At 70.3% G+C, this 25,824-nt stretch overlaps 4 protein-coding genes across 4 annotated transcripts in view; 1 reads left to right on the top strand and 3 right to left on the bottom strand.

Moving 5' to 3' along the window:
* Nucleotides 1–1,710: 1,710 nt before the first annotated feature.
* TFAP4 (transcription factor AP-4) lies at nucleotides 1,711–9,740 on the bottom strand. Its single transcript, XM_082312154.1, has 7 exons — nucleotides 9,627–9,740; nucleotides 5,474–5,639; nucleotides 4,853–4,951; nucleotides 4,102–4,272; nucleotides 3,657–3,794; nucleotides 2,045–2,203; nucleotides 1,711–1,927 (listed from the first exon to the last, which is right to left on the bottom strand). The coding sequence occupies exons 1-7, from the start codon at nucleotides 9,713–9,715 to the stop codon at nucleotides 1,733–1,735; spliced, it is 1,017 nt and encodes a 338-aa protein (XP_082168280.1). The 5' UTR covers nucleotides 9,716–9,740; the 3' UTR covers nucleotides 1,711–1,732.
* Nucleotides 9,741–13,895: 4,155 nt separating this feature from the next.
* Nucleotides 13,896–22,691, top strand: GLIS2 (GLIS family zinc finger 2). Its single transcript, XM_082314078.1, has 6 exons — nucleotides 13,896–14,027; nucleotides 18,012–18,387; nucleotides 18,674–18,850; nucleotides 19,472–19,605; nucleotides 19,888–20,006; nucleotides 20,123–22,691. The coding sequence occupies exons 2-6, from the start codon at nucleotides 18,028–18,030 to the stop codon at nucleotides 20,908–20,910; spliced, it is 1,578 nt and encodes a 525-aa protein (XP_082170204.1). The 5' UTR covers nucleotides 13,896–14,027; nucleotides 18,012–18,027; the 3' UTR covers nucleotides 20,911–22,691.
* Nucleotides 22,692–22,862: 171 nt separating this feature from the next.
* PAM16 (presequence translocase associated motor 16) lies at nucleotides 22,863–25,010 on the bottom strand. Its single transcript, XM_082314081.1, has 5 exons — nucleotides 24,905–25,010; nucleotides 24,452–24,536; nucleotides 23,749–23,888; nucleotides 23,264–23,329; nucleotides 22,863–23,100 (listed from the first exon to the last, which is right to left on the bottom strand). The coding sequence occupies exons 1-5, from the start codon at nucleotides 24,905–24,907 to the stop codon at nucleotides 23,014–23,016; spliced, it is 381 nt and encodes a 126-aa protein (XP_082170207.1). The 5' UTR covers nucleotides 24,908–25,010; the 3' UTR covers nucleotides 22,863–23,013.
* A 273-nt stretch (nucleotides 25,011–25,283) lies between these two features.
* The window catches only part of LOC309591557 (coronin-7-like), a 38,723-nt gene continuing 38,182 nt past the window's right edge, over nucleotides 25,284–25,824 (bottom strand). The window contains exons 26-28 of the mRNA XM_082314077.1: nucleotides 25,685–25,776; nucleotides 25,500–25,586; nucleotides 25,284–25,424 (exon numbers count right to left, since the gene is read on the bottom strand). Of these exons, the coding sequence (XP_082170203.1) occupies nucleotides 25,419–25,424; nucleotides 25,500–25,586; nucleotides 25,685–25,776 (185 nt within the window). The 3' untranslated portion in view covers nucleotides 25,284–25,418. The remainder of the gene's footprint in view (nucleotides 25,425–25,499; nucleotides 25,587–25,684; nucleotides 25,777–25,824) is intronic.

The raw sequence follows: 25,824 nt of genomic DNA, 5'->3' as shown, positions 1-25,824 counted from the left end.
GCTGGCAGCATGGCACAGGGGATGGTGGCAGCCGGAGGCGCAGGGTCGCCAGCTCCCGTCACCCTCGCTTGCGGGGGATGGCCACCCAGCGCTGTCCCCAAAGCCCGGCCATGGTGGAGGACGCGTCCTCAGCACTGGAGGGTGCCCCCCCCCCAAAAAGCCATGGGGAGAGATGGGTGCCCCCATGGCTGGGTGCCATCCTCAGGGTCGGGGGGACACAAAGCCTGACCCCGGCCCCCCGCGGCCAAGCGGCCTCCCTAAAACCATTCCCAAATCCCCCATCTCAGCGGTGAGCTGAGCCCCGACGCGCTCGTAGCACATGCAGGCAGGGCTGAGCCTTTAAATATAGCCCAGCCGCTCAGCGGGAAACCTCGCCAGGGCCAGCATCCTTCTGCCTTTGCCTCCTGCCTGCTCCCTGCCTGCAATTCCCAGTGCAGGCAGCACTCCCCTGCCCACCCCGCAAGTCCCAGGTTCCCCGAGAGGGTCCAGTGGCCCGCAGGGGCCGGATCCAGCCCCGTCCCCGTCCCCCCCCCTCAGACGTTAATGCCGGGACCAAGCTTCTAAAAAACCAAGTACAAACTTTATTTTGTTTCTTTACAAAGGCACGAGCCTCTTTTTTTTTTTTCCACTTTCTTAACAAAATAGAATAGCTTCTCAATCAACACAAAGACCTGAAAATCGTAAAAAAAATACAAAAAAAAAAAAAAATGGGAAAGGAACCGAGAAACAGCTGCGGCTGGGGGGGAACCTACCAAATACCACCGAGGCTCTACACACGACTGGCCTAAAACCCTACAGCCGGGCGGGGGGGCGGCGGGGGCGAGGGGGGGGGGACGCACAAAATGGGGACCCCCCCGCCCGCCACGACAGACCCAAGCGACACAATCACAAAATAGAAAAGCTCTTCGGAGCTGACAGACCCCGCAAACCGGATTAAGTGCTTAAAGGAGGGATGGGAGCGGGATGGGGGGGGGGACAGGGATCGGGAAGGGACGGGGACAGGGATGGGGGTGTAAAATCAGCCCCCAAACCACAATCCCCGTGCTGGGGAGGCAGGCGTTGGAAATGCCGGGCAGGTGACACGTGCCGGCCCTCCTGCCTGTGCTCCGATGGGCATAATCCCGGGATTTTTTTACTCTCCAAAGGGGTTTTCCCTGCCCCATGTGGGGTGCGGGAGCCGTGGTGGGGCTGGTTGTACCCTGAAGCCGGGGGTCCCTGTCCCACCTTTGCTGCCGTGTCACTTGGCATCTCCCCCCTGCTTAAAAACGAACATTTAATTAAAAAAAAAAACAACAACACAAAAAAGGAAAAAAATGAAATTAAGATCCCAACCGAAGGCCCCGGCCCAAGGGAACATCATCGGGAACGCCGGGGCTGCTGCCGGCTTGGCAGGATTCCCCGTGGGTCGGCGGGGGGGGGTGGGGGTGGTGATAAAACGGGGTGGGTGGCTGCGACCCCCCCATCCCCAACACCCCCCCGCCGCCATCCCACTGCGCCCCGAGCCCCCCGCGTCCCGTTGTGGCCCCCCTCGAGCGCCCGCCCCCCCACCGAGCCGCCCCCCCGGGAGCTGAAGGGTGACCTTTGCCTGCTTCTAGCACTCTGCTTTACAGTATTGGAAAAAGGTCATAAAAGAGACCCAAATCGCGTTGTATTTTTTAAAAATTTCAGCATATTCTCTGACGTTTCCCCCCCCCCGCCCCGGCTCCCCTCCCCGGCTGCCGGCCAGGGGGTGTCAGGGCAGCTCCCCGTCCCCCGAGGGCTCTTCTTTGCTCTGGTCCATGGAGTCACTGTCGTTGCCCTCGGTGTCGGAGGCGGTGTCGGAGGCGGAGGGCTCGGGGCAGGCGCGCGCCGGCGTCACGATGACAGCGCGTCTCTGCTCCTCTTCCTGCAGCTGCTTCTCCTGCGTCCCCTCGATGTGCTGGATCGCCTGCCGAGGGCAACCACCGGCCGTCAGGACATCGCATCCCCCCCTCCGACGCACGCAAGGGGGGTTATGGACCCCCTAAAGCCCCCCTGCCACCATCCTCCTCGGTCCCCCCCTTACCTGAACGATGGTGTCCAGGTTTTGCCGGGACGTGGAGACTGTGTTGATGACCGAGGACGGGCCCATGGTGACCACGGTGACGTGATGGGAGGGAGGCGGCGCTGGAACGATCACAGTGGGGTGGTGGGTGGGCGCTGGGGGAGCGTGTGATGGCAGGAGCTGGGGAGAGAAGCAAAACCCCCCCTGGTCAGCTTGATCACGCTTGTTTACGGAGCCCAAACTCCTTCCAGAGCCCATAAAAGCTGAAGCAGCAGCTCGGCTGCTCCAGTTCACCCATCCCAGATGGACGCGAGAGGATGCCAGCTGAGAGTGCCATCACCTTAGCTTTGGCAGAGCGGAACGTGAAGCATTCCCCGTATCCCGAAGGGGGAAAGATTTGGGCTTTTAAGCCAGGAGAGGCAAGTGCCAGCCCTCCCCCCTGACCTGCGCAGCCGGGAACCCGCCGCACCCCTTGGAGATCCTCATTAAAAGAGCGGATGGGAAGATCCGCCCTAGCAGGAGGCTAAGGAGAGTTCACCTAAAAATAGGCTGAACTTCCCCGGGAGGCGGCCGGCGGGGATCCTGCGGGGACACAGCTCCGCAGAAGCCAAAGGAGGGAGGAAGCTCGTTCTTCTCCCTCCCTTTGAAGCTCCCCAGGCCGGCGTCCCCCCGGGCTGAGCTTGAGGGCGGCAGCGAGCAAGGACCGGGTGCCGGCACCGCGCTCGCCTCCAGCACCAGGTTGGCGTAAGGCTCCCCCCACCGTCAGCAAATCCAACTGTGCCGGGGGGAAAGGCTGAAGGCTCCCATCCCCACAGTCCTGCCCGGCAGCGCTGCCTGCCAGCTCGCCTGCTCCCCTTTCCCAGCCTGGAGGGTGGCAGGGAGGAGTTTGGGGGTCCCCAAAACTCAGCGGGAGTCACCCAGCGAGAGGTGAACCCCCAGGGATGGGGTTGGCATCCACGCCACTGCAAACCACTCACTCCGGCACAGGGAGCACGAGCTGCATCAACCGCTGGCGGTGGTGCCGTTGTGACTGCTGGCATCACCTGCGGACGCGAAGGATGCCCGTTCATCGCCCGAGGGCGAGGAAACGTGGCCAGCGGGAGCTGGAGCAGGACTACAGCTCACCGGAGCGGGAGCTGCTCTCCACCCGTGCCCAGAGCCTAGCAGGGAGGGATGTGGCACCATGGAGGGCGAGTTGGGGGCGGACAGACCCGGCACCTCCCGGCACAGCCTTGGAAAGCTGCGGGCTCGCTAATGCCAAGCTGAATCCCTGCCCACCAGAAAGCAACCTTCCACGTACAAAGCCCTCCGTGTCAGGGAATGGAGCCGCTTGGAAGCCGCCACAGCATGGTCCAAGCCATGATCCCCCCACAACACATGGGGTGCCCATGAGCGCAGACCCCTTGAGGGCAAGGGCCCAATTCCCTGAGGGTGAGAGCTTTGCCGGGACACCGGTGTCCATCCCAGCCAGCCCTAAGGGACGGAAGGTGCCAGGCACATCACCAAACCGCCCTGAACCCCTGTATTTCACCACCCACTGCGCCTGGCTGCACTGCTCGGGGGGCGGGAGGCTACCGTGTCCCCACGGGTGGGCTACGGCCAGGGTGGGTTGGGGCGGCGTCCGCGCACTCACCTGGGTTCGGATCTGCTGCTCGCGCTCTAGCTTCTCCTGGTGCAGCAACCTCACCTGTTCCTGCTGCTGCTGGAGCTGCACTTGCTGAGCGATCACCTTCAGCTTCTCGGGGTACATGTGGGCCTCCAGGGAGCGAACCTGCCGGCCGAGAGAGCCCTGATGTCGGTGGGGAGCCCAGCCTGCTCCCGGCACGGCACCCCCTGAGCCCCACCGGGCAGGGTCCCCGTGGGGTGGACGCAGCAGAGCCGGAGAGCCCATGGCCAAGCATGGAGCTGAGGTAGCCAGAGCAGATGGCCCGTGACACCGCGACAGCGCCAGTGTCCCCAGGGGGCTCCAGCACGGCTGTGGCACAGCCCGCTAGAGGGCGAGCCTGCCCTGTGCACAGCCAGCGCGGTGCCGCACAGGCGGCAGTGCCGCAGCCGGATCCGGCCCCGCGTGGTCTCACCTGCTCCTCCAGCATCATGCGGACCGAACGCTCCTTGTCCAGTTGCTGTCGGAGCTCGATCATCTCCCGCCGCAGATCTTCGGCCTTCTCATCCTCCCAGATGTCCGGCGAACCGATCCCCTCGTCTTTGTCCTCCGCCCGTCGCCGTTTCGGGGAGGAGCCGCTGAACTCCTGCCGTGGGGATGCAGCGTCAGGGGACGGGGGACCGGCCCTGATGCTCTCCCCACCATCCAGACCACGTCTGGGTGATGCCACCCCCTCGGCCACCCCCCAACACAGCTCCCTGCAGGGAAGGGACTCCCTGGGGACACGGGCAGCACAAGGGGTCGATGCCTTCATCTATAGGGGCGGCACAGCCTGGGGGTGAGCAGGCTCCTGCACCCTGTGCGTGCCCACCCTCCTGGTCCTCACGCCCCGCCAGCCTTGTGCAGACCCGCTTCTCACACCGTGGCACCCAGGGCGGTTCAACCAGGCCACCCCAGAGCCAGAGATGCCACCGGGCCGTACCCTGATATCCCAAATAGAAAATGGGACCCCAGCCCTTCTCTCCCTGCCAGGTAAGGGATGCCGGGTTGAACAGGGCTCCCCTGCCCTGCCAGGAGGGTGTGAAACATCTCCATTTCCCGGCTTTAGGGCAGAGGGTCTCACTCTGACCCCAAGGAACAGCGATGACATCTCCTCCCTGGCCAGCTGGGACTGTCCCGTCCCCTCCCGTCCCGTCCCGTCCCCGGGGCGCGCCAGCAGGCCCTACCTGGATGAACCGCTTGAGCTGGGTGTTCTGCTGCAGTAGCCGAGTCTTTTCCTGCTCCAGGGAGAAGATGTACTCGGCCGTCTGCTGGAGGATGGCTGCCTGCGGGAGAGCCGGGAGGGGCACGCTGAGGCAGGACAGACCCCGGTGTCCCCCCAAGCCCCGCTCCTACCGAGCTCCCTCCCTGCCTGGAAGGCAGCAGCACTGCTCCTTGCCTGGCCCCCGCATCTCCATCCAGGGTCTGCTTCACCCCCGGGTCTCCCCTGGGATTTCCACCACGGTGAACCTCCAGTTCACGCATCTCGGGAACCCGATCGGCTGCCGAGTGCCACCTCCTCACCCCGCTCCCCTCCGCAGTGGGGCCACCTTGTCACCCAGGCACAGGCCACCCTGCTCCCGGGGTGCTGTGACACGCACCCAGCCCGCTCCAGGACGCCAGGTTTGCGATGCACACCCACTCCCACCGAGGAAACCTCCTCAGGACAGACCTCCATCGCTGAATTAACATATGCAAATACCCCCAATTACTCTTACAGCCCTGTCCTGCCCAACAAGCAACACCGAAAACCTCCACATGCAGGACCGGCATCCGCATCACCGCAGCCCCGGTGACGTCCCGCTCACCTTGCTGAGCTTCTCCCCGTCCGTGTGTGGGATGAGGGTTTTCAGAGACTGGAAGCCAGCATTGATGCTCTGCATCCGCCGTCTCTCGTTGCTGTTCGCGATTTCCCTGCGTATCCGCCGCTCCTGGTCCCGCTGGGTCTCCGGAGTCAACGGGATGTTGGCCAAGCTGCGAGAGAGGCACGGGGTTAGGGAGGAGGGGGCTGCACCCCTGCCGCCGGCTCGCCCCCGATGTGTCCCCCCTCGTTTTGCAATGACGATGCCAAGCCACCACGAGAAACACGGAGGGGACGATGGCCGCGGCACTGGCGAGCACAAAAGCAGGTGGGTGGGTTTCTCCAGCCCTGTATCCAAAGCTCTGGGGGATGCATCGACCTAATGGTGGCCCCGCTGCACCCCCCGGCTCCACCGGGCTCGGACACGAGCGCCGGCGGCAAGCCTGAGCAAGGGGAGCCGAGGGGAAGGCAGGGCACGGCGGGGACCCCCGGGCAGGCGAGGGAGGCTGCGGGCCAGCCGGCCGCGTCCCCGCGGGGCCAGCCGGTGTGTGTGGCCCCGGGAAGGCGGCTCCCTCCCTCCCGCCCCGCTGATGGCTTCCAGATGACAGCTCCCAGCAGAGAAGCCCCCGTCCCACCCCAAGCCGCAGCTCCTGCCTGCTTCCTGCCGCCGCCGCCTCCTCGCCCCCCGCGCCCTCGCCCCGCAGATGGGCCGGGAAATGCCTCCCAGAGCCGGCGACGCCGCCGGCAGCAAGCGGGGATGGCGGCGGGGAGGGCTCCGGCCGGCCAAGGCCAGCGCCTGTGGGTCCAGGGCACAGGGCCCCCCAAGCACAGCCCACCGCTGTGGGGGTCCAGCTTCTTCACCCACACCCCGCTTTTGCCCCGAGACAGCCCAAGGAGAAGGGTGACCGAATCTTGGCAAGGGTTTTGGATCATGGGGATGGCGAGCCCGCCAGGCAGTGGCCAGCGCCGGCAATTAGTAAGCCAAGCACCGGGGCAATAGCTGGCCATTACGCCGAACTGACGCGACCGGCAGCCCCTGCCACGCCGCCGGCCATTTCGCCTCCCCGCTGCTGCCAGCGGCAGCATTCTCTGGGGTGCACGCAAGCACCCAGCACCCACCGGCTGCAAGTCAGGCCGCCGGCGCCAGGGATGCCGCGAGGCACCGAAGACTAAACACAAGAGCCGGGCTGCCGGCGCGAGGCGAGATAAGATGGGCTTCGGCCTCCCGCCCAGGTGCCCGGCGGCTCCGGGATGGGGAGACAGGACCGTCCTACCCAGCGCCTTGCCAGCACTGGGCTGGAAAGCAAAGCCTGGTGTCCTGCCCTCCCTGCCGTCCTGGCGAGGCCATGGAGGAACGGCGGAGGTTTGGGAGGTCTAAGGTGCAAAGCCAAGCCCTGCTCGCAGCACCGCCGTGTGCCCAGGCAGCGCCCGGGGGCTCCCAGGCCACCCCATCACCTGATGCGACCACGGAACGCACCGCAACTCCTCCGAGATACACGGGGACGGGGAAAGATCCCAGCTCATCCTGGAGGGATGGGGACGGATCCCGGCTCATCCTGGAGGGATGGGGACGGATCCTGGCTCAGCCCGGAGGGATGGGGACAGAGAAGGATCCCGGCTCAGCCCAAGGGGGACGGGGAAGGATCCCGGCTCAGCCCAAGGGGGACGGGGAATACATCTATCCCCAGCCGCCAAGGCAGTGTCCCAGTGCAGGCTGGCACCGGGTGCCAAGCACCCGCTGCACTGGATCCCTCCCGTGCAGCTCCCAGTGGGTGTCCAGGGGGGTGCGGAGCTGGGATGGGTGCCTGGGGGTCTGCCCCACTCGCGAGGAGCAGCCGTCTGCCGCGTGGACCAAGAGCTGCCTGCGGTGGGATGGAGGCACAGGGCTCCCATCCGGTGGTGGCCGTCCCCGGCCAAAAACCAGCCCCAAACTCATCCCCAAAACATGCTAAACCCCGGCAGGTCTCGGGGACGTCGTCCCTTCATACAGGCAGGATCTGTCCCCCGTCTCCCTGCAGTGGTGCCTGCTGGGGCTGGGGAGGTGGCCGGAGCACCGCTCCGGGATGTCGGACCGCCAGCCGTGGCCGTGCGAGGGGAATGGGACGGAGAGGCCCAGGACCGGGCAGCGCGGAAGTGGTTTCTTAAATACCGGGGAAGGAGGAAGAGCCTGCTTCCTCGCCGGCAGACCTCCCGCAACCTGCCTCAGCTGCTCTTCCTGGGAAGAGACCTGAGAAGTGACAGCGAAATACGGAAAGGGGGAAAAAAACCATGGATTCAGAAGCTGGCGTGGCACTCAGCACCGCCAGGGATGGGGCAGGACAGAGGCAGGGGGAGCGGGTGGCACCCATCGGAGCCCTGGCACAGGAGAGAAGCCCCCAGGCCAGTGCCGGTGCTGCGGGGTTTGGGTTGGGTGAGTAGAATTTGGTCCTTCCCGCCCCGGCACAGCCGGCGGGGACGTCACGCTCGCCTGGACCTGGATGGAAACAAACCCACGGTGGTGTCAGAGCCGCCGCTGCCTGGCGAGGAGGCTGGGGGCTCGGCAGGCCCGTGGCAGACGCCTGCTCTGCCCGCTGCTGCCCACAACTACCGCTCTGGTTTGCGCTGGTGGGCAGGGGAGGCACGGCCGCGCAGGTAGCGTGTCCCCAAGCTTGCAGGCAGGGTTCCCCGAGCATCTTGAGGTGACAGGCAGGACGTCCCCAAGCTCACAAGCAGGGTATCCCCGAGCTCGCAGGCAGGGCGTCCCCACGCTTGCACAAAGGGCAATCCCCAAGCTCACTAAGCTTGCAGGCAGGCTGTCCCCGAGCTCGCGGGCAGGGTATACCCAAGTTCACAGGCAGGGTGTCCTCCAGCACCCCGGGCTCGCAGGCAGGGCAGCCCCCAGCTCCGGGGGCTCGCAGGCAGGGTGTCCCCACGCTCAGGGGCAGGGTGTCCCTGAGCTCCCACAGCTCCAGGCAGGGCGTCCCCGGGGCTCGGGGCGGTGGAAAGGCAGTGAGGCTCCCCCCCCCCCGAGCTCTGCCCCACACCGGTGGGGCCACGGAGCCCCCCAGCCCTGGGCAGGATGGCGCCCCATTTCCCCGCCCCAGGCGGTTGCCCTCCCACCCAGGCTACGAGCCCACCGCAGTGACTAACGTGGGGGGACCCCGCCGAAGCCGCCCCGCGTCCCTGCCCCACAGCTGCACCCACCGGGGGCCCTCAGGCGTGGGCACCCCGAGGCGGGGAGGTGGGGCAGGGCCGCGGGGGGGGGGGGGGCCCGTGGGGCAGGGCCGGCCCCACGGAGGAGCCTGTGGGCTGGGCCTGGAGGGGCCTGGGCCACCCCACACGTGGAGCGGGGCCTGGCTGCTGGGGGCTGCCCCACACCGGGCCCCGAGCTGCCCCACGGCGACCCCACGGGGACCGCACGGGCCTGGGCTGCCCCACGGGGCGTGGGCCTGCCCCCCCCCCCCCCCCGCCCAGGCGCGGCAGGGCCCGGCCGCTCGGGGCCCCCCCCGGCGGGGCAGGGCGCGGAGCGGGGCCGGGGGGGATCCTCGGCCGCCCCGCGGGGCCCGCAGCACCGGGGGCCGCCCCCCACGCGTGGCCGGGGCCCGCCCGCCGCCGCCTCCCCGCCAGGCCCCGCGCAGCCCCGTGGCTCCAACCCCGTCCCCGGGGCCGGGGTGTCCGTGTGTGTACGGGGGGGGGGGGGGGGGGAGTCCCCCGCTCCAGCGGGGCTCCCCCGCTCCCTCTCCCCGGGCTTTGTGCCGCCGCCTCCCCGCACTACATGTCCCGGCAGCCCCGGCCGCGACCCGCCTCCTCCGGGAGGGCTGCAGAGTCACGGCCAGGCCCGGCAGTAAACACACACCCCCCCCACCCCACGCACGCCCCGCCGGACCCCCCCCCCCTCCATTCAACACCCCTTCCCCCCCTCCCGGGGCCCACCCGCCCCCCGCGGGGGCCGCGGGCCCGGCCCCGCTCCCCCCGGCCCGGCGCGGCCGCCCGGCCCCATGTGCGCGGCCGGGACCACGTGCGGGCGGCGGGGCTGCGGCGGCCGCGCCGCTCCCCCCGCGCCCCCACCGCCATCACCCCACCCCTTCCAAACCCTCCCAAAAATCCCGTTTTTAAGCCCTTTTCCCCCCCCCCCAAGCCGGGGGTGTCCCCCCCCCCCCCCGTCTCCCCCGCTCCCCCACCTGCAGAGCCCGCCGATGACCTCCTTCTCGGATTTCCTGAAGTGCTGCAGGGAGGGCACCTTCTGGGCCGGCACCATGAAGTACTCCATACCGGGGAGGAAGGGGAGGGGAGGGGAGGGGGGGGAAAGAAGCAACCGGGCCCGGCTCCGGTTCCTCCGGCTCCGGCGGCCTCTGCCTGCGGCTCAAGGCGGGAAACAGCTGGTGCGAGCGCGGCGGCTCCCGCCCGCCCGCCGCCGCCTCCCCCCGCCCCCGGCGGCGCCGCCTCCGCCAGCACCGGCCCATGTAAACAAAGGAGGGCGCGGGGAGGGGGAGGGGGGCGGGGAGGGAGCGATCCCGGCACCGCCACCCCCCACCCCGGGCACGGGGGGGGCTCCCGTCCCGTCCTGCCTCCTCCCAGCCCGCCCCGACCTCTCCTCTCCCCGTCCCGTCCCATCCGACCCCAACCTGTCCTGTCCCCATAACGTCCTATACCCATCCCACCTCACCCCATCCTGCCCCGGCTCCATCCCGTCCTGTCCCAGCTCATACTATCCCATCCCATCCCGTCCTGTCCTGTCCCCATCCCATCCTATCCTACCCTATCCCGTCCTATCCTATCCCCATCCAATCCCATCCTGTTCTGTCCCTATACTGCTCCATCCTGTCCTACCTTATCCTATCCTGACCTGTCCTGTCCCCATCCCGTCCTGTCCTGTCCCCATCCCATCCTATCCTACCCTATCCCATCCTATCCTATCCCCATCCAATCCCATCCTGTTCTGTCCCTATACTGCTCCATCCTGTCCTACCTTATCCTATCCTGACCTGTCCTGTCCCCATCCCATTCTATCCTGTCCCATCCCATCCCATCCTGTCCCCATCCTGTCCTATCCTACCCTATCCTATCCTATCCTGTCCCATCCTGCCCTATCCCCATCCAATCCCATCCTGTCCTGTCCCTATCCCATTCTGTCCTGTCCCTATCCCATCCCTATCCTATCCCATTGCTATCCTATCCTATCCTACCCTACCCTATCCTATCCTATCCTATCCTGTCCCATCCTGTCCTGTCCCTATCTCATCCCATTCTGTCCTGTCCCTATCCTATCCTATCCCATCCTATCCTATCCCATCCTGTCCCTATCCCATCCCATCCTGCCCTAACACCATCCAATCCCATCCTGTCCTGACCCTATCCCATCCCTATCCCATCCCTATCCCATCCTGTCCTGTCCCCATCCCATCCTATCCTGCCCTATCCCCATCCAATCCTATCCTATCCTATCCTATCCTATCCTATCCTATCCTGACCTGTCTTGTCCCTATCCCATCCCCATCCTATCCCTATCCTATCTTATCCTGACCTGTCTTGTCCCCATCCCATCGTATCCCATCCTGTCATGTCCCCATGCCATCCCATTCCATCCTGACCAACCTCATCCTACCCTGTCCCATCCCATCCTATCCCATCGTGTTCTGTCCCCATCCCGTCCTATCCTACTCTATCCCATCCTATCCTAACCCGTCCTATCCCATCCTGTCCCCATCCAATCCCATCCTGTCCCTATCCTATCCCATTCTGTCCTGTCCCTATCCTGTCCTATGCCGTCCTGTCATGTCCCCATGCCATCCCATTCCATCCTGTCCAACCTCATCCGAACCTGTCCCATTCCATCCTGTCCTATCCTGTCCTATCCCTATCCTGTCCTATGCTATCTCATCCTATCTGATCCCATCCCATCCTGCCCTATTCCCATCCAATCCTGTCCTATCCCATACCATCCTATCCTGATCTGTCTTGTCCCCATCCCATCCTGTTCCGTCCTGTCCAGCCCTATGCTATCCTATCCCAACCTGTCCCATCTCATCCTGCCCTATCCCATCCTATCCCATCCTGTCCTATCCCTAAGCTATCCTATCCCATCCTATCCCATCCTGCCCCATCCTATCCCTGTACCATCTTATCCTATCCTATCCTATCCTATCCTATCCTATCCTATCCTATCCTATCCTATCCTATCCTATCCTATCCTATCCCCATCTCATCCATCCTATCCCCATCCCATCCTGTCCCATTCCATCCTGCCCTATTCCCATCCTGTCCCATCCCATCCTAGCCCTTTCCACCCCATCCCACCCCACCCCACCCCACCCCATCCTGGCCTGTCCTATCCCCATCCCACCTGATCCCATTCCATCCCATCCCATCCTATCCCATTCCAGCCCAGCCCAGCCCAGGCACCCTGCCCAGCGCTGCCTGCGCCCTGGGGCTGCCATGGGGCTCAGGGGTTTGGGGTGACAGGGGTGACGTGGCTGGCAGGGACTGGGGGGGCTGGCAGGGACCGGGGGGGCTGGCGGGGAACAGGGGGCTGGTGGGGGGCTGGCAGGAGCCATGCGGGACCTCGGGGACCCCCCGGGCCTTGCAGGGGGCTGGGCAATCCCTGCTCCCCCCCTGCCCAAATCCCCCCCCCCAGCACTGCCTGCGTGGGGCCAGGGCCACCGGAGCGAGGACACGGGGAGCCACCGAGGGGGGGGGTGGGGGTCCCGGAGCCGGCCTGGCCCCCTGGGTGGGCAGGATCGGGCCCTGCAGCGCAGGGTGGGCTCAGCACCCCCCCCCGAGCCCCCCCGGCCCAGCCCCGCTCCGGAGCTGGCAGGACAGGTTCTGCCTGGTCCCTGCCCGTCCCCATCCCGCTGGGCCCCTGCCCGTCCCCTCCGTGGGAGGCCTCGCCGTGGGGGGCTGGGGTGTCCCCCCACGGTGCGGGGACACCCGTGTGTGTCCCCCCCCCGCCGTGTCTCCCCCAGGCTGGCCGGGGGCCAGGCGTTGGCAGCCAGCGTTCCGGCAGGATCCGGCCAGGCCGCGGCATCGCCCGGCTGCTCGGCGCGGGCAGTGGGCCACCATCCGGAGCTGGGGGGCACGAAGGGACCCCCGCCCTCCGCCATGGCCCCCTGCCACCCCCTGTGGCCTCCTGCCACCCCTGGACCCCCCCCCACCGCTGCCAAGCAGCCGGAGGGGTCTCCAAAACCGTGCCGGCGGCCATCCCTGCCCTTGTGCGGCGGGGGACGGGGGTGTCCCCGGGGTGCCCCCCACCCGGGGGGGCTTTGGGACGGGGGGAGCGCGGTGATGCTGGCGCCCGGTGGAGGGGCACCGGTGGCCCGAAGGGAAGGGGACACCGAGCCACCCTGTCACCGCCGCATGTCCCCGTCCCCACCGGGGCCACCGCCGCCGTGGGTGGCATCCAAGCCCCCCCTGCACGCACCCCCCAAACCCCACCTCAGCCCGGGGGCAGAGACATGGGGGTTCACCCCCCCCCTCCATTTTGGGGGAAAAAAAACTTAAAAAGAGGAATAAAGGATGAAAACGTGGTGGCAGCGGCCCGCAGCCGCCGGCCCGGGGAGGAGGGGTCACTGCTGGGGACACAGCAGCTCCCCCCCCGCAAAAAACCCAAACACGAGTGGGTTCAGCTCCCCCCCGCGTCGGCCAGCGCCGCCCCCGCCGTGTGTCCCCCCCCATTTTGCGGCGGGGCTGTTGGGGGGCCATAGCCCCCCCCCCCCCCTCGGGTGGGGCGTGCCCCCGGCCACCCGCGTGGGCCAGCGTCCCCCCGCCCCCGCGGGCCCCGGGGAGGGAGTTCCCCCCGCCGGGGCGGGCTGCAGCATCCGGGCCGGCCCCGCCACATCCTGCCGCCGGAAGGAGCCGCGGCCCCGCCGCCCCGGGACACCCCCCCCCCTCCTCCCCGTCACCCCCCCCGGGTGACGTCATGCAGGGAGGCCCCCGCCAGGCGTGACGCCAGCCGCGCTCTGTGACGTCACGCGGCGGGCGCCGCTCTTGCGGGGAGGGGGATCCCCCCCCTCCGGTGTGACCACCCCCGCACCCCCCCGCCGCCGGCCCCGGCCGCTCCGGTGGGCGCCGCGCCCGCCCCCCCACCCCGCCACGTCCCCGGGGGGGGGACACACGGACACACCCGGGGGGGGGGCACCGGCTCTGCCGCAGCGCCGGGGTGACCTTGGGGGGGGGGGGTGTCCCCGCGTGTCCGTGCGCGCCCCCCCCCCCCCCACGGGGCGGGGTGTCCCCCCCCCTCCCCTCCACCGTGCCCCCCGGTGCCCCCCGCGGCGGGGAGGGGCCGGCCCCGGCCCCCGCCCAACTCCCGCCCGCAGCCGGGGCCGGGCCGGTCGGTGCGGAGCGGCCATAAATCACGGCGGGCAGAGCCCCCGCCCCGCCGCCGCCGCCCTCCGCCGCCGCCGCCGCCACCCGGGGGGGGGGGAACCGGGGGGGGGGGGGGCAGGCAGAGCCCCGCTGCCGCCGCCCCCAGCCCCTGCAGATGTGGCGGAGCGGCCCGGCGGCCCGGCAGCGGGGGGGCCCGCTCCGCCAAGCCCCGCTCCCCGCCCCGCTCCCCGCCCGCCGCCGGCGTTGAGCCCCCGCCGCAGGTACGATCGCGCACCGGGGCCCGGCGCTTTGTCGCGCCGCCGCGCCCGTGGGGAGGGGGGGGAGAGGAGGAGGAGGAGGGGGGGGTGATGATGATGATGATGGTGATGATGATGATGCCGCCGCCGCCACCACCGGGGGTGGGGGGGACACCCGGGGACCGCCGGGACCCTGCCCCGGGGGGAGCGGGGGTCCCTGGCCGGGCACCTGCAGCCCCCCCGCCATAGGGGGGGTTTGGGGGGGACATGGGGACGTGGCCCCGCTGCAGCCCCGGGGCACCGGGGGGAGGCGGTGGGGGCCCCCGGGGGGGGGGGTGCAAAGAGGGGGACCCCCCCCTGCTGCCCACTGGTGACAGGGGGGTGGCTGTCACCCGCCGTCCCCCCCGTGCCCAGGGCGGGTGTCCTGACCTTGGCCGCGGGGCGGGGGCTGCGGCGGGGACGTGCTCGGTGGCTTTGCCCCCGGTGACGGCCACCCCTGGGGACCCACCCGTGTCCCCGCCGTGTCGGGAGGGCGAAGGGGTCCCCGTCACCGGGGGCTGCCGGTCCCACGGCCTCGTGGGGCGGAGGTGTGGGGTGGCTGAGCGAGGGTACGCTGGCACGGGGGGGTTTTGGGGGACCTGGCTGGGGTGACCCCCTCCCTGAGGCACCAGCAGCGGGGGCCAAGGGCTGCCACTGATCGTCCCCAACGTCCCCGAGCGCTGCTGCAGGGGCTCGTCCCCTGCCCCGTGTGGAGAAACCGCTCCGCAAGCGGCCACCTCCCCTTCCCTCTGCCTTTGTGTCACCCTGCTGTGACCGCAGACCCCCACCCGGCGTCCCCCTGTCCCCCCAACCCGGGCCTGTCCGAAGGTCTGATCTGTCGGGTGACTGGGGACCCGTCCCCGTGCCGTCCGGCCGTGTCCCCGCGCGGAGGTGACAGGGTGTGTGACACTGGTGGCACCGCTGTGGGGCCGCTCCCCGGGGAGCGGGCTGGTCTCGGCCCCCCGCCAGGGTCCCCATGGCCGCCACGTGCCTGGGAAGGGGGGACCGTGGCACCGGCCTCGGCTTGGGGACCAGGGGACAGAGCCACGGCCGCTCCTGGGGACGCCTTTGGGGGCTGCCATCAGCGTGGGTGGCGGGTGCCGGGGGGACGGTGACAAGCTGGAGCCACCAGCAGGATGTGGCCCCCCAGCCCCGGCGGGCACCGGTGGGCTCCGGTGAGGAGCAGCAGTGCCAGTGCCACCGGCGGTGGGACGAGATGGGGCGGCGGGTCCCGCGGTGACCGTGTCCTGCCAGCGGCCGTGGGGACGGTGACCCGGGCAGCGGCGATGGCGCAGACCCAGGCAGCAGGGCCGGATCCTGCGAACCCACCCATGCCACCCCGGCACGGGGGGCTCCCGGTGCTGCCCGACCTTCGTGGCGGTGCCAGCCTGCCGCTGCCAGCCCTGCCAAGTGCCGGCAGAGCCGTGCCGCCACGGCGAGGGGGGGGCCGAGCCCTGCCTGCCTGCCCGCAGCACTGGCACCGCTCCCGGCTTGCCAAGCCCTGGGGTCACCGTCCCCTCTCGGGGCGACGCGGGCCTGGCGTTGGCATCCCTCGCCGCTGCCGTCCCCGAGCCCACCGTGCCGCTGGGACGTCTCTGTCCCGTGGCCGCCCGCGCTATTCCTGGCGGGTTTTGTGCCGCAGCTGGGGCCGAGGAGGGGGGACACCCCGGCCATGCCAGCAGCAGGGTGGCCCGGAGACCTGGCACCCTGCCGGCTGCACCGGGGTCACCCCAGGTCCCCCGGCCACGCCGGCTGGCCGGGCAGCGTGGGGGGCCTGAGGGACCCCAGCCTGGTCGGTGGAGCCGAGGGGGCTCCCCCCACGCCCGGGCTCCGTCCCAGTGGCACCCGCCTGGACTGGGAAGCCCCTGGGCCCAGCACCACGCTGGACTGGTTTGAACTGGCGCGGCAGGGGGGGCTCGCTGGGCGGCCGGAGGGGAAGCTGGGCCGGGGCCGGGCTGGCAGCGCCTGGCGCAGGCAGGAGAGGCCTTGGGGCGGGGGGGAAAAAGCAGGCAGGAGCAGGCAGGGGCCTCGTGCGGGGGCCGCAGGTGCTGGGGCGTCCGGCCAAGCCACCGCGGGGCTTGTCCCCGTCCCCATCCCGGCGGGGCCCCCGCGACGCCCCGGTCCTTGAGCAGGGCTGGTTCCCAGGAGCGCCGGCGGCGGCGGGGCCGCGTGGTTTGGCAGCTGCCTGCTTGCCCGCCCGCGGCCGCGCTGGGAGCCGTGGCGTCAGCGGCTGGAGGCCCCTTTCCCACCCGCCCCACCCGGGGCTGGCCGTGGCCCCCCACCCGGCACCGCCCGTCCCGGGACCCCCCAAACTCCATCCCTTGGGGATGTGGGGACACGGCCGCCGTGGTGGGACCAGCCCTGACGCCTTGCCTGGCCCCCCCGTGGGACCCCCGTCTCTGGGGGGCTGCCGGAGCCCTGTCCCGCTTCCTCGGCTGGGGGTGCCGCTCCGACACCCCAGCTGTGGGGTGCTGCCGTCCGTCCGTCTGTCTGTCCTCGAGCTGTGCCACCAGGCTGTGGGGCGCATGGGGGGTGGCTGGAGCCTGAGAAGCACGGGGGGCTCGGGGTGGGGACCCCTTATGGGGCAGGGAACCCTGCTGTGGGGCGCGGGTGAGGCCCCCCTGGAGGGCAGGGCCCCTGCTGTGGGGCAGGCCCCATAGCCGTGGGGGGCTCGGGAGGGCGGCTCTGCCACAAGGGCTGGGCCCCTGCTATGGGGCAGCTCCTCCCGCCATGGCAGCTTGGACCAGGGACCCCCCCATGGGGCCAGCCCCACGGCCGGGACGGGGGCACCGCTGCTGGGGGTGGAGGGGTGCAAGCGGGGGGTCCCCAGCCCCGCCGGCCGGGCCCCACGCCCCCCGCGGCTCCTCCGCATTCCTCAGCGTCTGAGCCGGGCTGGACCCCCGCCAGCGCAGGGGGGCCCCGCCGGCAGGGCAGGGCGGGGGCCGGGGCCCCCCGGGGCGGGGTGGGGATGGGGGGGGGGGGGGTGTCCCCCGCTGCCACGTGTGCTGGGTGCGCCGTGCCCCCCGACACGGCCCCTCGGGTGCCCCCACCCTGCCCCGGGCATGCGGGTGGCCGGGGGGGGGTGGGGGGGGGGACTGGATCAGCGCTGCCGCGGGTTGGGCTTGGGCGCTCACTCCTGCACCGAGCTGCCCGTTCTCAGCCGCCTGCCGGATGTGTGGCGGCCGAGCCATGGCGGTGGCGGTTTTGAGGGGGGCGGGGGGCAGCCTAGCACTGCGGAGCTGTCACCCTGGGGACAGTGGCATGGGGGCGTCGGGGTCCCCCACCATGTCCTGGGAAGTGGGGGTTGCTTGCAGGCAGCAGTCGCGCCACGCCGTGCCGTGCCGTGCCGCGCTGTGCCGCAGGCAGCCCCTGCCCGGCCCCGGCAGGCAGCGGCGTTGGCCGGCGGGGAAGGGGCCCCGGCGGGGGAGGAAGCTCTGCCGCCTCCGGGGCTGGGGCCAGCGGGCTCGGCCGCCCGGGTCACCGCCGGGCTGGTGGCCGCCACCGCCCTCCTCTGCTGCTGGGAAAGGCCTCGCTGGGGCAGGCCCGCAGGGACGGACAGACAGACCGACGGACGGGGCGGGGGGGGGGCAGAACGGGGACACTGCAGCTCCAGGGCCGTGGGTGCCCGGGGGATTTGGCAATCCCAGGCAAAGTTTGGTAATGGGCCAAGGGGCTGTGCTGGCCCTGGGGCTTGGCGACACGGAGGGGACACGCTGGGGACACCGAGGGGCCGGTGGGGGGGCCCCCGGTGCTGTGCCCTGCCCTTTGCCCGCCGCGGGAGGGGGCCGCGGCAGGGTGGCCGGAAGGGACGGCACCGTCCCCGTGCCAGCGCCGTGGCCGCCAGCACCCACTCGGCCTCCGGCCCAGAGCAGAGACGGGCATTGCCACCCACGGGACAGGGCTGGGGTGATGCTTCGGGTGGCACTGGTGCCCCCCATCCCCGTGGTGACCCTCGCGTGTCCCCCGCAGCGCCCGCCCCGGCACCATGCATTCGCTGGAGGAGCCGCTGGACCTCAAGCTGAGCATCTCCAAGCTGCGAGCCGCCCGGGAGAAGCGGGGTCCCCCCGGTCCCCGACCCCGCGGTCCCCAGCGCCTGGACGCCCCGCCGGCCGGGGATGGCCGAGGAGGGAGCCGGGGGGGTCGCCGTGCCGTGCCGGCCTCGCCGTCCCCCGGCCTCCTGGCACACTCCAGGCTGGTGGAGCCGCGGGACGGACACTTCCCCGCTGTGCCGGTGGTGGACCTCAGCCTCTCGCCCCGCTCCGGTGGGGAGTCTCCGGCTGGCAGTGCCTCGCTCTCCCCCGAGCGCCAGGGCAGCGGGGACCTGCCCGGACCCCTCACCCCCCATGTAAGTATGGCTGTGTCCCCCCCCCCCGCGTTGTCCCCAGCGGTGGGGACTGTGCCCAGGATGGGTGCTCCCGACCTCGGCGGCATGCCCGGTGCTGCCGGTGACACAGCCCCGCTGCAGTGTGTACACACACCCTGGGGTCAGTGTCCTGCCTGGCCCCCCCATGCACCCCGATCCCAGTCGCATCCCTGGGGGGGGGAGTTGTGGGGGGAAAAGGGGGGGGGCTCTGGGGGTCTCCATCCGGCTTGGCCCCATCCCCCACCGCCCTCCCTGGGCTCTGCTCCAGGATTTCCAGTCCCTGCGCTACATCGACGGCCTTCCCAGCTCCTTCCAGTTCTTCCTGCCGCTGGGAGCAGGGGGGGCCCTGCACCTGCCCCCCGCCGCCTTCCTACCCCCCAGCAAGGAGAAACGTCTCCCCCCCGAGCTGCCCCTGCCCAAGCAGCTCGTCTGCCGCTGGTCCAAGGTCAGCAGGGAGGGCTGGGGGGGGCAATGGGGGGGCTGGAGGGGCTGGGGGGTGAGAGGGAGGGGTTATGGGGCGGGGGGGTTCCATGCAAATGCTTTATAGGGCTGGGGGTGGTGATAGGGGGACTGGGAGACCGCGCAGGGGAATTGTGAGGATGGGGGGGACACGTAGGGCCATTTTAGGGCTGGGGAGGGAATGGGGGGCTGGAAGGCCAGGGCAGAGCTCTATGGGGCTTGGGGGGGGATATGGGGCTGAGGGGGGTGATGGGGGCCATGTAGGGGGGCTGGCGGGGGTGATAAAGGGCTGGGAGACCACGCAGGGGCACTGCGAGGATGGCAGGGGGTGGGAATGGGGGGGACACGTGGGGGCATTTTGGGGCTGGGGAGGGGATGTGGGGCTGGAAGGCCACGGCAGAGCTCTATGGGGCTTGTGGGGGGCAATGTGGGGCTGGAGGGGGGGTGATATGGGGTTGGGGGAGTGTGCAAAGGGCCATTCCCATCTCCCCAGATGCTGCTGCTGCGGGTGGGGTATGGGGAGGAGCTGGGGGGGTGAGGGGCAGGGGCTGGCCCTGGTGGGGGTCCCGGCCCCCCCCCATGCTCACCCCCCGCCTCCCACCCACAGTGCAACCAGTTCTTTGACCTCCTGCAAGACCTGGTGGACCACGTCAATGACTTCCACGTCAAACCCGAGAAGGACGCGGGGTACTGCTGCCACTGGGAGGGCTGCGCCCGCCACGGCAGGGGCTTCAATGCCAGGTGGGCGGGGGGGGCTCCAGGCACCGGGGGGGGGGGGGGTCTGGGGTCCCTGGGGGGCTGCTCTGAGTCGCTGTGGGGAGACAGGAGCCCAGCACTGGGGGCTGTGCAGGTCTCCATCCATCCAGCCCTCCGGTGCGGGGTGCGAGGTCCCTGGGGGGGCTGGATGACTGCGCTGGCCTGGATGTCCCTGTCCCCTCACCCCGTAGCCAGGGCACGGGGACAAGAAGATGCCCTGGGGGCTGGGGCCATCCCTGGTGACGTCCCCCCCCCGGACCCTGGCAGGTACAAGATGCTGATCCACATCCGGACGCACACCAACGAGAAGCCGCATCGCTGCCCCACCTGCAACAAGAGCTTCTCCCGCCTGGAGAACCTGAAAATCCACAACCGCTCGCACACAGGTCGGTGCCGGCCACCGCGCTCGCCTGGGGGGAGCGGGGAGGCTCAGGGGGGGACACGGGGGACCTGGCAGGGCCGGCCATGCCCCTGGCAGACCCGGCGCTGTGCCATCCCGCAGGCGAGAAGCCCTACATCTGCCCCTACGAAGGCTGCAACAAGCGTTACTCCAACTCCAGCGACCGCTTCAAGCACACCCGCACCCACTACGTGGAGAAGCCCTACTCCTGCAAGATGCCGGGCTGCCACAAGCGCTACACCGACCCCAGCTCCCTCCGCAAGCACATCAAAGCCCACGGCCATTTCGTCTCTCCCGAGCACCCGGAGATGCTCAAGGTCCACCCGCCTCCCAAAACGCCCCTGGGTTCGGCGGAGGTGCCCTACGTTAACGGGGCGCAGCTCGTGATCCCCAACCCCGCCGCCCTCTTCGCTCCCCCGGGGCTGCCGGCGTTGCCCATCCCTTTGGCGCCGGCACCGCTCGACCTCAGCGCTTTGGGCTGCGGGGCTGCCGGTGCCCTGCCAGCCCTGCCGGGCCCCATCCTGCCCCTCAACGGCGGCCCCTTGAACTTGGCCAAGAGCCCGTTGCTGCCCTCGCCCTTCCCGGCGGGGCTGGGGCTACCCGTCATGTCGCTGCTGGCCGGTGGGGCCAAGGCCGAGGGGGAGAAGGGCAGCGGGGCCGAGGGGCGGCCACCCAAGGCGGGCAAAGGGCCGGAGAGTCGGAAGGAGAGGTGCGAAAGGACGGAGCCGGGGCGGCCACGGGCACCCCCCGAGAGCCTGGCGCTGCTGCCGGGGGCCGTGCTCGACCTCTCGGCCGGCGTCAGCTCGGGGGGCAGCCCCGAGGCGCTGCCGCCTGGCTGGGTGCTCATCCCCCCCGGCTCCCTGCTGCTCAAACCCGCCGCCGTCAATTGAGGGGGTCCGACGATGCCCGGGGCCGGCTGCCGGCCTGGCGGGCAGATCCCGCTCCCCGGGGGTGGGGGTATCGCCCCCTCCTCCCCCCAGCAGCCCCCCAGCCCCGGCGGGGCTTCGCTCGTGCTTTTAACCGTCACGAAAGAAGAACGGACTCTTCTGAGAAAAGCAATAATCCCTCGGTGGCCGGAGCCGGCCGTGACCCCACGCCGGGGGCAGCCCCGGGGGTACGGGGGGGTCCCCTGCTCCCCCCCAGCCTGGGCAGCTGGAGACGCCGCTATTTATTTCTCGACCAGCCCCCTGCTCCGACAGGGCCCCAGTTGGGCTCATCCACTGCCGCCGACTCGGCGTCTCCCTGCCCGAGGCCTCGGCACCGCCGGTGCCGGCATGGGGGGCTGCAGCCCCCAGCCTCCCGCCGTGGGGACGGTGGGGTGACAGCGCGGGGGGTGACCGCTCCTGCAGCCCCGAGCTGTGCCCGGCCGTGCCGTCCGACCCCACCTGGCCGGCATGGCTGCGGGCAGTGCCATGGCCGCGGCACCTTGGCGTGGTCCCTGCCGTGCCAGGCCCAGCTGGCTGGGCACACGCCGGCCCGGTGCCCGCCCGCATCCCTCCGGCCACCCTCGTCCCCCCACCGCCTCCCCGGCCCTCCCCGTGACAAGGCACACGGCCGCGTGTGCCGCTCGCCGCGCCGGCTCCGCGCCGGGGCAGAGCCACCCTGTTTAGCTACGTTCATACCTAACCATGTACCGCAAGCGCATGCAGGCAGCGGGCAGCGCGGGCGGGACTCCAGGTGCCGGCAGGGCTGCTGCCGGCGGCACGTTGGCACCGGCTGGCGGGGCACACGCTCCTCGGGCTGCGCCGGCCCCCCGGCGAGGTTCCCCGATGAGCCCCCCCGGGCCACCGGGCAGCACCGGGGCGGGCAGGATGCTGCCACAGTGCCAGAAGCAGGCAGCGTGCACGGGCAGAGCCCCCCCGGCGCACGCTGGGGGTCCCGCGTACCTCCCGCTGCCGCCCACGGCTTTCTCCGAACCGGGGCGTGGGGTCTCCCCGATCCTGCCCCCCTCCCCGCTGGAAGGAGCCCCCCCCGGCCATGCGCGCCCCGCGGGGAGCCGGTCTCCCTGCCCTCACCCTCCTGGGGCCGGGGCGCGGCGGCCGCCCGGCGCTGCCACAGCCCCGGCATGGCCGCGGGCCATCGACCAGGCCGCCCCGGCCGGTGTACGGTGTACGTCTCCTCGCTCCTTCGTCGGTTTGTTGTTGCACATTCCAGGACATCAGTATTTTAACGGTCTCGAAGTGCCTTTCTATCGTAGTTTCTGGGTTGTTTTTATTTTCCTCCTGTTGGGCTCCATCGCTGTTAGCATAGCGTTTAAGGACTGCAGAAGTAAGAGATAAGCTAACGACTATAACACTATATTCCTCCAGGGGAGAGGAAGTTTATTAAGAAAACAATAAAGTGCAGTTGAAGTAAGTTCCTGTTTCAGTCCGCGATGATGGCGAGGGCCACGCTGAGGGGGATAAAGCCAGGGGACGGAGGGGTGCTAGGTGTGATCTGGGGGCACGGCTGGCTCTGCCTGACCCCCCGGTGGGTCCCCACGCTCCCGGTTGGGCAGCCCCGGTGCTGGTGAAGCCCTGCCAGGGTCTGCGGGATGAGCCGTGGGTGGGGACAGCTCGGTGTGTTCCCTCCACGGCCCCTCACACCGACCCAGCTGCCGTCCCAGCTGCCCACCCGCGGTGGGAGAAAGGTAATGGCGTTCCCGGCGTTCCCGTGGTACGGAGCCAGAGGTATCCGTGCGCTCGGGCCAAGAGCATCCGAACCCACCACAAAAATAGCTCCCGCAGCCTCCCCAGGTGCCATTTGAGCCCTGGCAGCCCTGGGTGCCCCAGGGACACCCCTTTTTCCCCAGCCACCTCCCTCCTCCTCCTCCCCAGGGCAAATCCCGGCCCCGCCAGCCGCTCATGGGGCCGATCCCCTCCGGGGCGGAGGTGGGGAAGTCCCCTCTCCCTCCCCGGGGCGCAGAGCAGCCAGGCCAGGCGCTGGAGGACACGGTATTTATTGGCTACCTATAAGTTAAGGGTGAGGGACACGGGGTGTGGGGACAGCGGGAGTCACGTCTCGGCTTTCCACCCCTTCTCTTTCTCGTCCTTGGCCTGGATGCGGAGCTCCTCGTCCAGCCGCTCCTTGGCTCTCACCACCTGTGGGACACGGGGATGGGGTGACAGGGTGACATGGAGGGACGGGGCCGTCCCCTCCCCGCCTCAACCGCGGCAACGCTCAGGCTCCGCTCTCTCCCAAATCCCAGGCAGGGGAAGGTGCTGGGGGCCAGCGCAGCCCCCCTCCTCTCCTCCCTTTGCTCACCTTGGACTGCAGGTAGAAGGAGCCTCCCACCGATTTGTCGTTCACCTTGAACAAGTGGTCGTAGTTCTGCCAAAGAGAAGCTCCCTGTCAGATTCATCTCCTCCGCCCTCACCAGCCCTGAACCCCGGCAGCCTCCTGCTCCCCCCGGTGGTGCTGGAGGTGACGAGCGCGATCTCGGGGACGTGGCTGGCTCTGCCCGACCCCCACGCTCCTGGTCAGGCACCTCCGGGGAGCCCACGGCCCCTTCCCTGAGCAGCACCGCCAGGCACACGCAGGGGCCGAACCTGGCAGGCTGCTAACGCCCGCAAGCTGCTGGCACGCTCCTCCAGCTGGGGCAGGGAAACCTCAGACTGGGATTAACTGGGCCCAGGACAGCAGCCACGCTCCCTCCGGGGACCAGCCATCAGCCCTACGCCAGGCAGCGGCCGCGGGGAGGGCAGGGCCCTGCCAGCACCGTCTCTCCCCAGCTCCAAGGGAGCCTCTACCTTCTGGATCTCCTCCGGGTTGAGGTTCGAGACGTTGAGGATCTGCTGGGCTTCCTGGAGGCTGATGCCGATGATCCTGGAGGCTGCGGCGGACTGGGGCCTCTCCGAGCGCCCTCGCGCATCTGCCGCCGCTCGGCTCGCTGCCCGGAGACACCCAGAGCGTGAGTCCCCGCAACACAGCCCCCCCGGGACCTCCAGGCCTCGGGCAGGGGCCGGGTGACAAAGCCCGTGGGCTCCAAGGTGCTCAGATCCCGGTTCCACCCCTCTGCCCTCCTCACGCTGCCTTCAGCCCGCGGGGGTCACCCGGACGAGGTCCCCATGGTGGGAACCGGGGGGAGGTGGCCACTCGTTCGCTGTCGGTGCCCACAGCAAGGCAGGCTGCGGGCAGGCAGAAGCAGGCAGGGCAGGGTCCTAGGGGACCACCCCGCTCTGCCCTTTGGGGCTGCCGGGATGTCTCGGAGCCCGGCAGCGGTGCCAGGTCCGCGCTGGCGCCTGGGATGGCTGCTGGGAGCTCAAACGCTGTTAGGCTGGCACCAGGATGCGGGCTCTGACTGTCACCCTGCGACAAGCCTGGGGGGGACGGGGGGGTGCCGGGGTGCCCTGGGGAAGGGGGTGGGGAAGGGGGGGTACGGCCGTGTCCCGGGCCGGGCTGTGGGGACGCCGTGCGGTGCCCAGCGCCGTGGGACGGCAGCTCGGCTCCTACCTGCGAACTCCTGGCGCAGCGCCCGCATGAAGGCCCGTCCGACCACCTGGGCCCCCACCAGGATGATCTGCGCCAGGTACTTGGCCTGCGGGGACACCCTGCTGTCACAGCCGCCACGGGGCCCCGTCCCCTCTCCCCGAGCCCCCCGGGGCCCTGCCCTGTCCCCCCCCGGCCCTGTCCCCTCTCCCCAGGCCCCGTCCCCGGCTTTCTCGCACCTCCCCGGGCCCTGCCGTGTCCCCGGGCCCTGCTCAGCATCATCCCCCGCCTCTCCGGACCCTGTCCCGCCGTCGCCGGGCCATGCCCAGGCGGTCCCCCGCTCCCCGGGCCATGTCCCCCCCACCCCGGGCCCTGTTCCCCCTCCCCGGGCCCGGTCCCTCCCTCCCCGGGCCACGTCCCTCCCTCCCCGGGCCCGGTCCCCGCTGCCGGCCCGGCCCCGGCCCCGCCGCCTCTCACCATGGCCCCGCCGCCGCTTCCGCCCCCGCCGGTCACGGGGTCAAGGAGCGAAGGTCGCAGAGACCACCGAGGTAGCGGCAACGCGGGACAGAGCGCCGCCTCCACCGGGACAGAGCGCCCCCTGGCGGCCGCGCCGTCCCGCATGTCCCGCCGGTAGCTGCGCATGCGCAGAGGGCGGGCGAGGCCGAGGCCTAGGCCGCGGCCTACCCCCGGGCCGGTCCCCTGTGTCCCCGTCCCCCGGTCCCCCCCCCCCCCCCGGCCCGCAATCACGGCAGGAGACGGGTGGTGGTGCAGCGGCTTTAATAGCGGGGCCTGCCCGCGCTGGGTGTGGGGTCCAACGCCGCTGCCCGGCCCGCTGCGGGGCGCGGCCCTCGGCCCTGCCGCGCCTCCCCTCAGCCGAGCCGGGCCCCGCCGCGCCCCCCCCCCTCCTCCTCTTCCTCCTCTTCATCGTCCCCGCCGGGCCCGGGCGGGTTTGGGGGTCCCCGGCGTGGTCCTCGGGGTGCCGGGGTCTGGCCTAGTCCTGCGGGAGGCCCGGTGGGGGTGAGGGAGGCGGCCCCGGCCCCGGGGGTCGTCGTGTCCCCCCCCCAGCACCTACCCACTCGTCCTCGTCCACCCCCTCGAAGGAGTCCTGAGGCAGCGGGTCATCCCGGTTGCCAAGCCGGGCCACCATGGCGCTCAGGAGCTGCAGGGAGGAAGGGCAGAGCCGTAGGGCCCGGGGCATTGCCCCCAGCCCTGGCCCCCCGCGGCAGGGTGGTGGTCCCGGGGTGCCCCAGCACTCACCTCTTCCTTCTTCTGCTCGTCAGACTTCTCCTCCAGGTAGACGGACGCAGGGACGAACTTGCGCGCCGGAGCCTCCTTCGGGGCCTCGCTCACTGGGAGAGCGGCGGCGTTGTGGGGCAGGAGGGCTTCGCTCCGCGGCT

The sequence above is a fragment of the Platalea leucorodia genome, assembly GCF_965183815.1.
Source record: "Platalea leucorodia genome assembly, chromosome: 5".
NCBI lineage: Eukaryota > Metazoa > Chordata > Aves > Pelecaniformes > Threskiornithidae > Platalea > Platalea leucorodia.
This window is presented reverse-complemented; position numbering and strand designations above follow the sequence as displayed.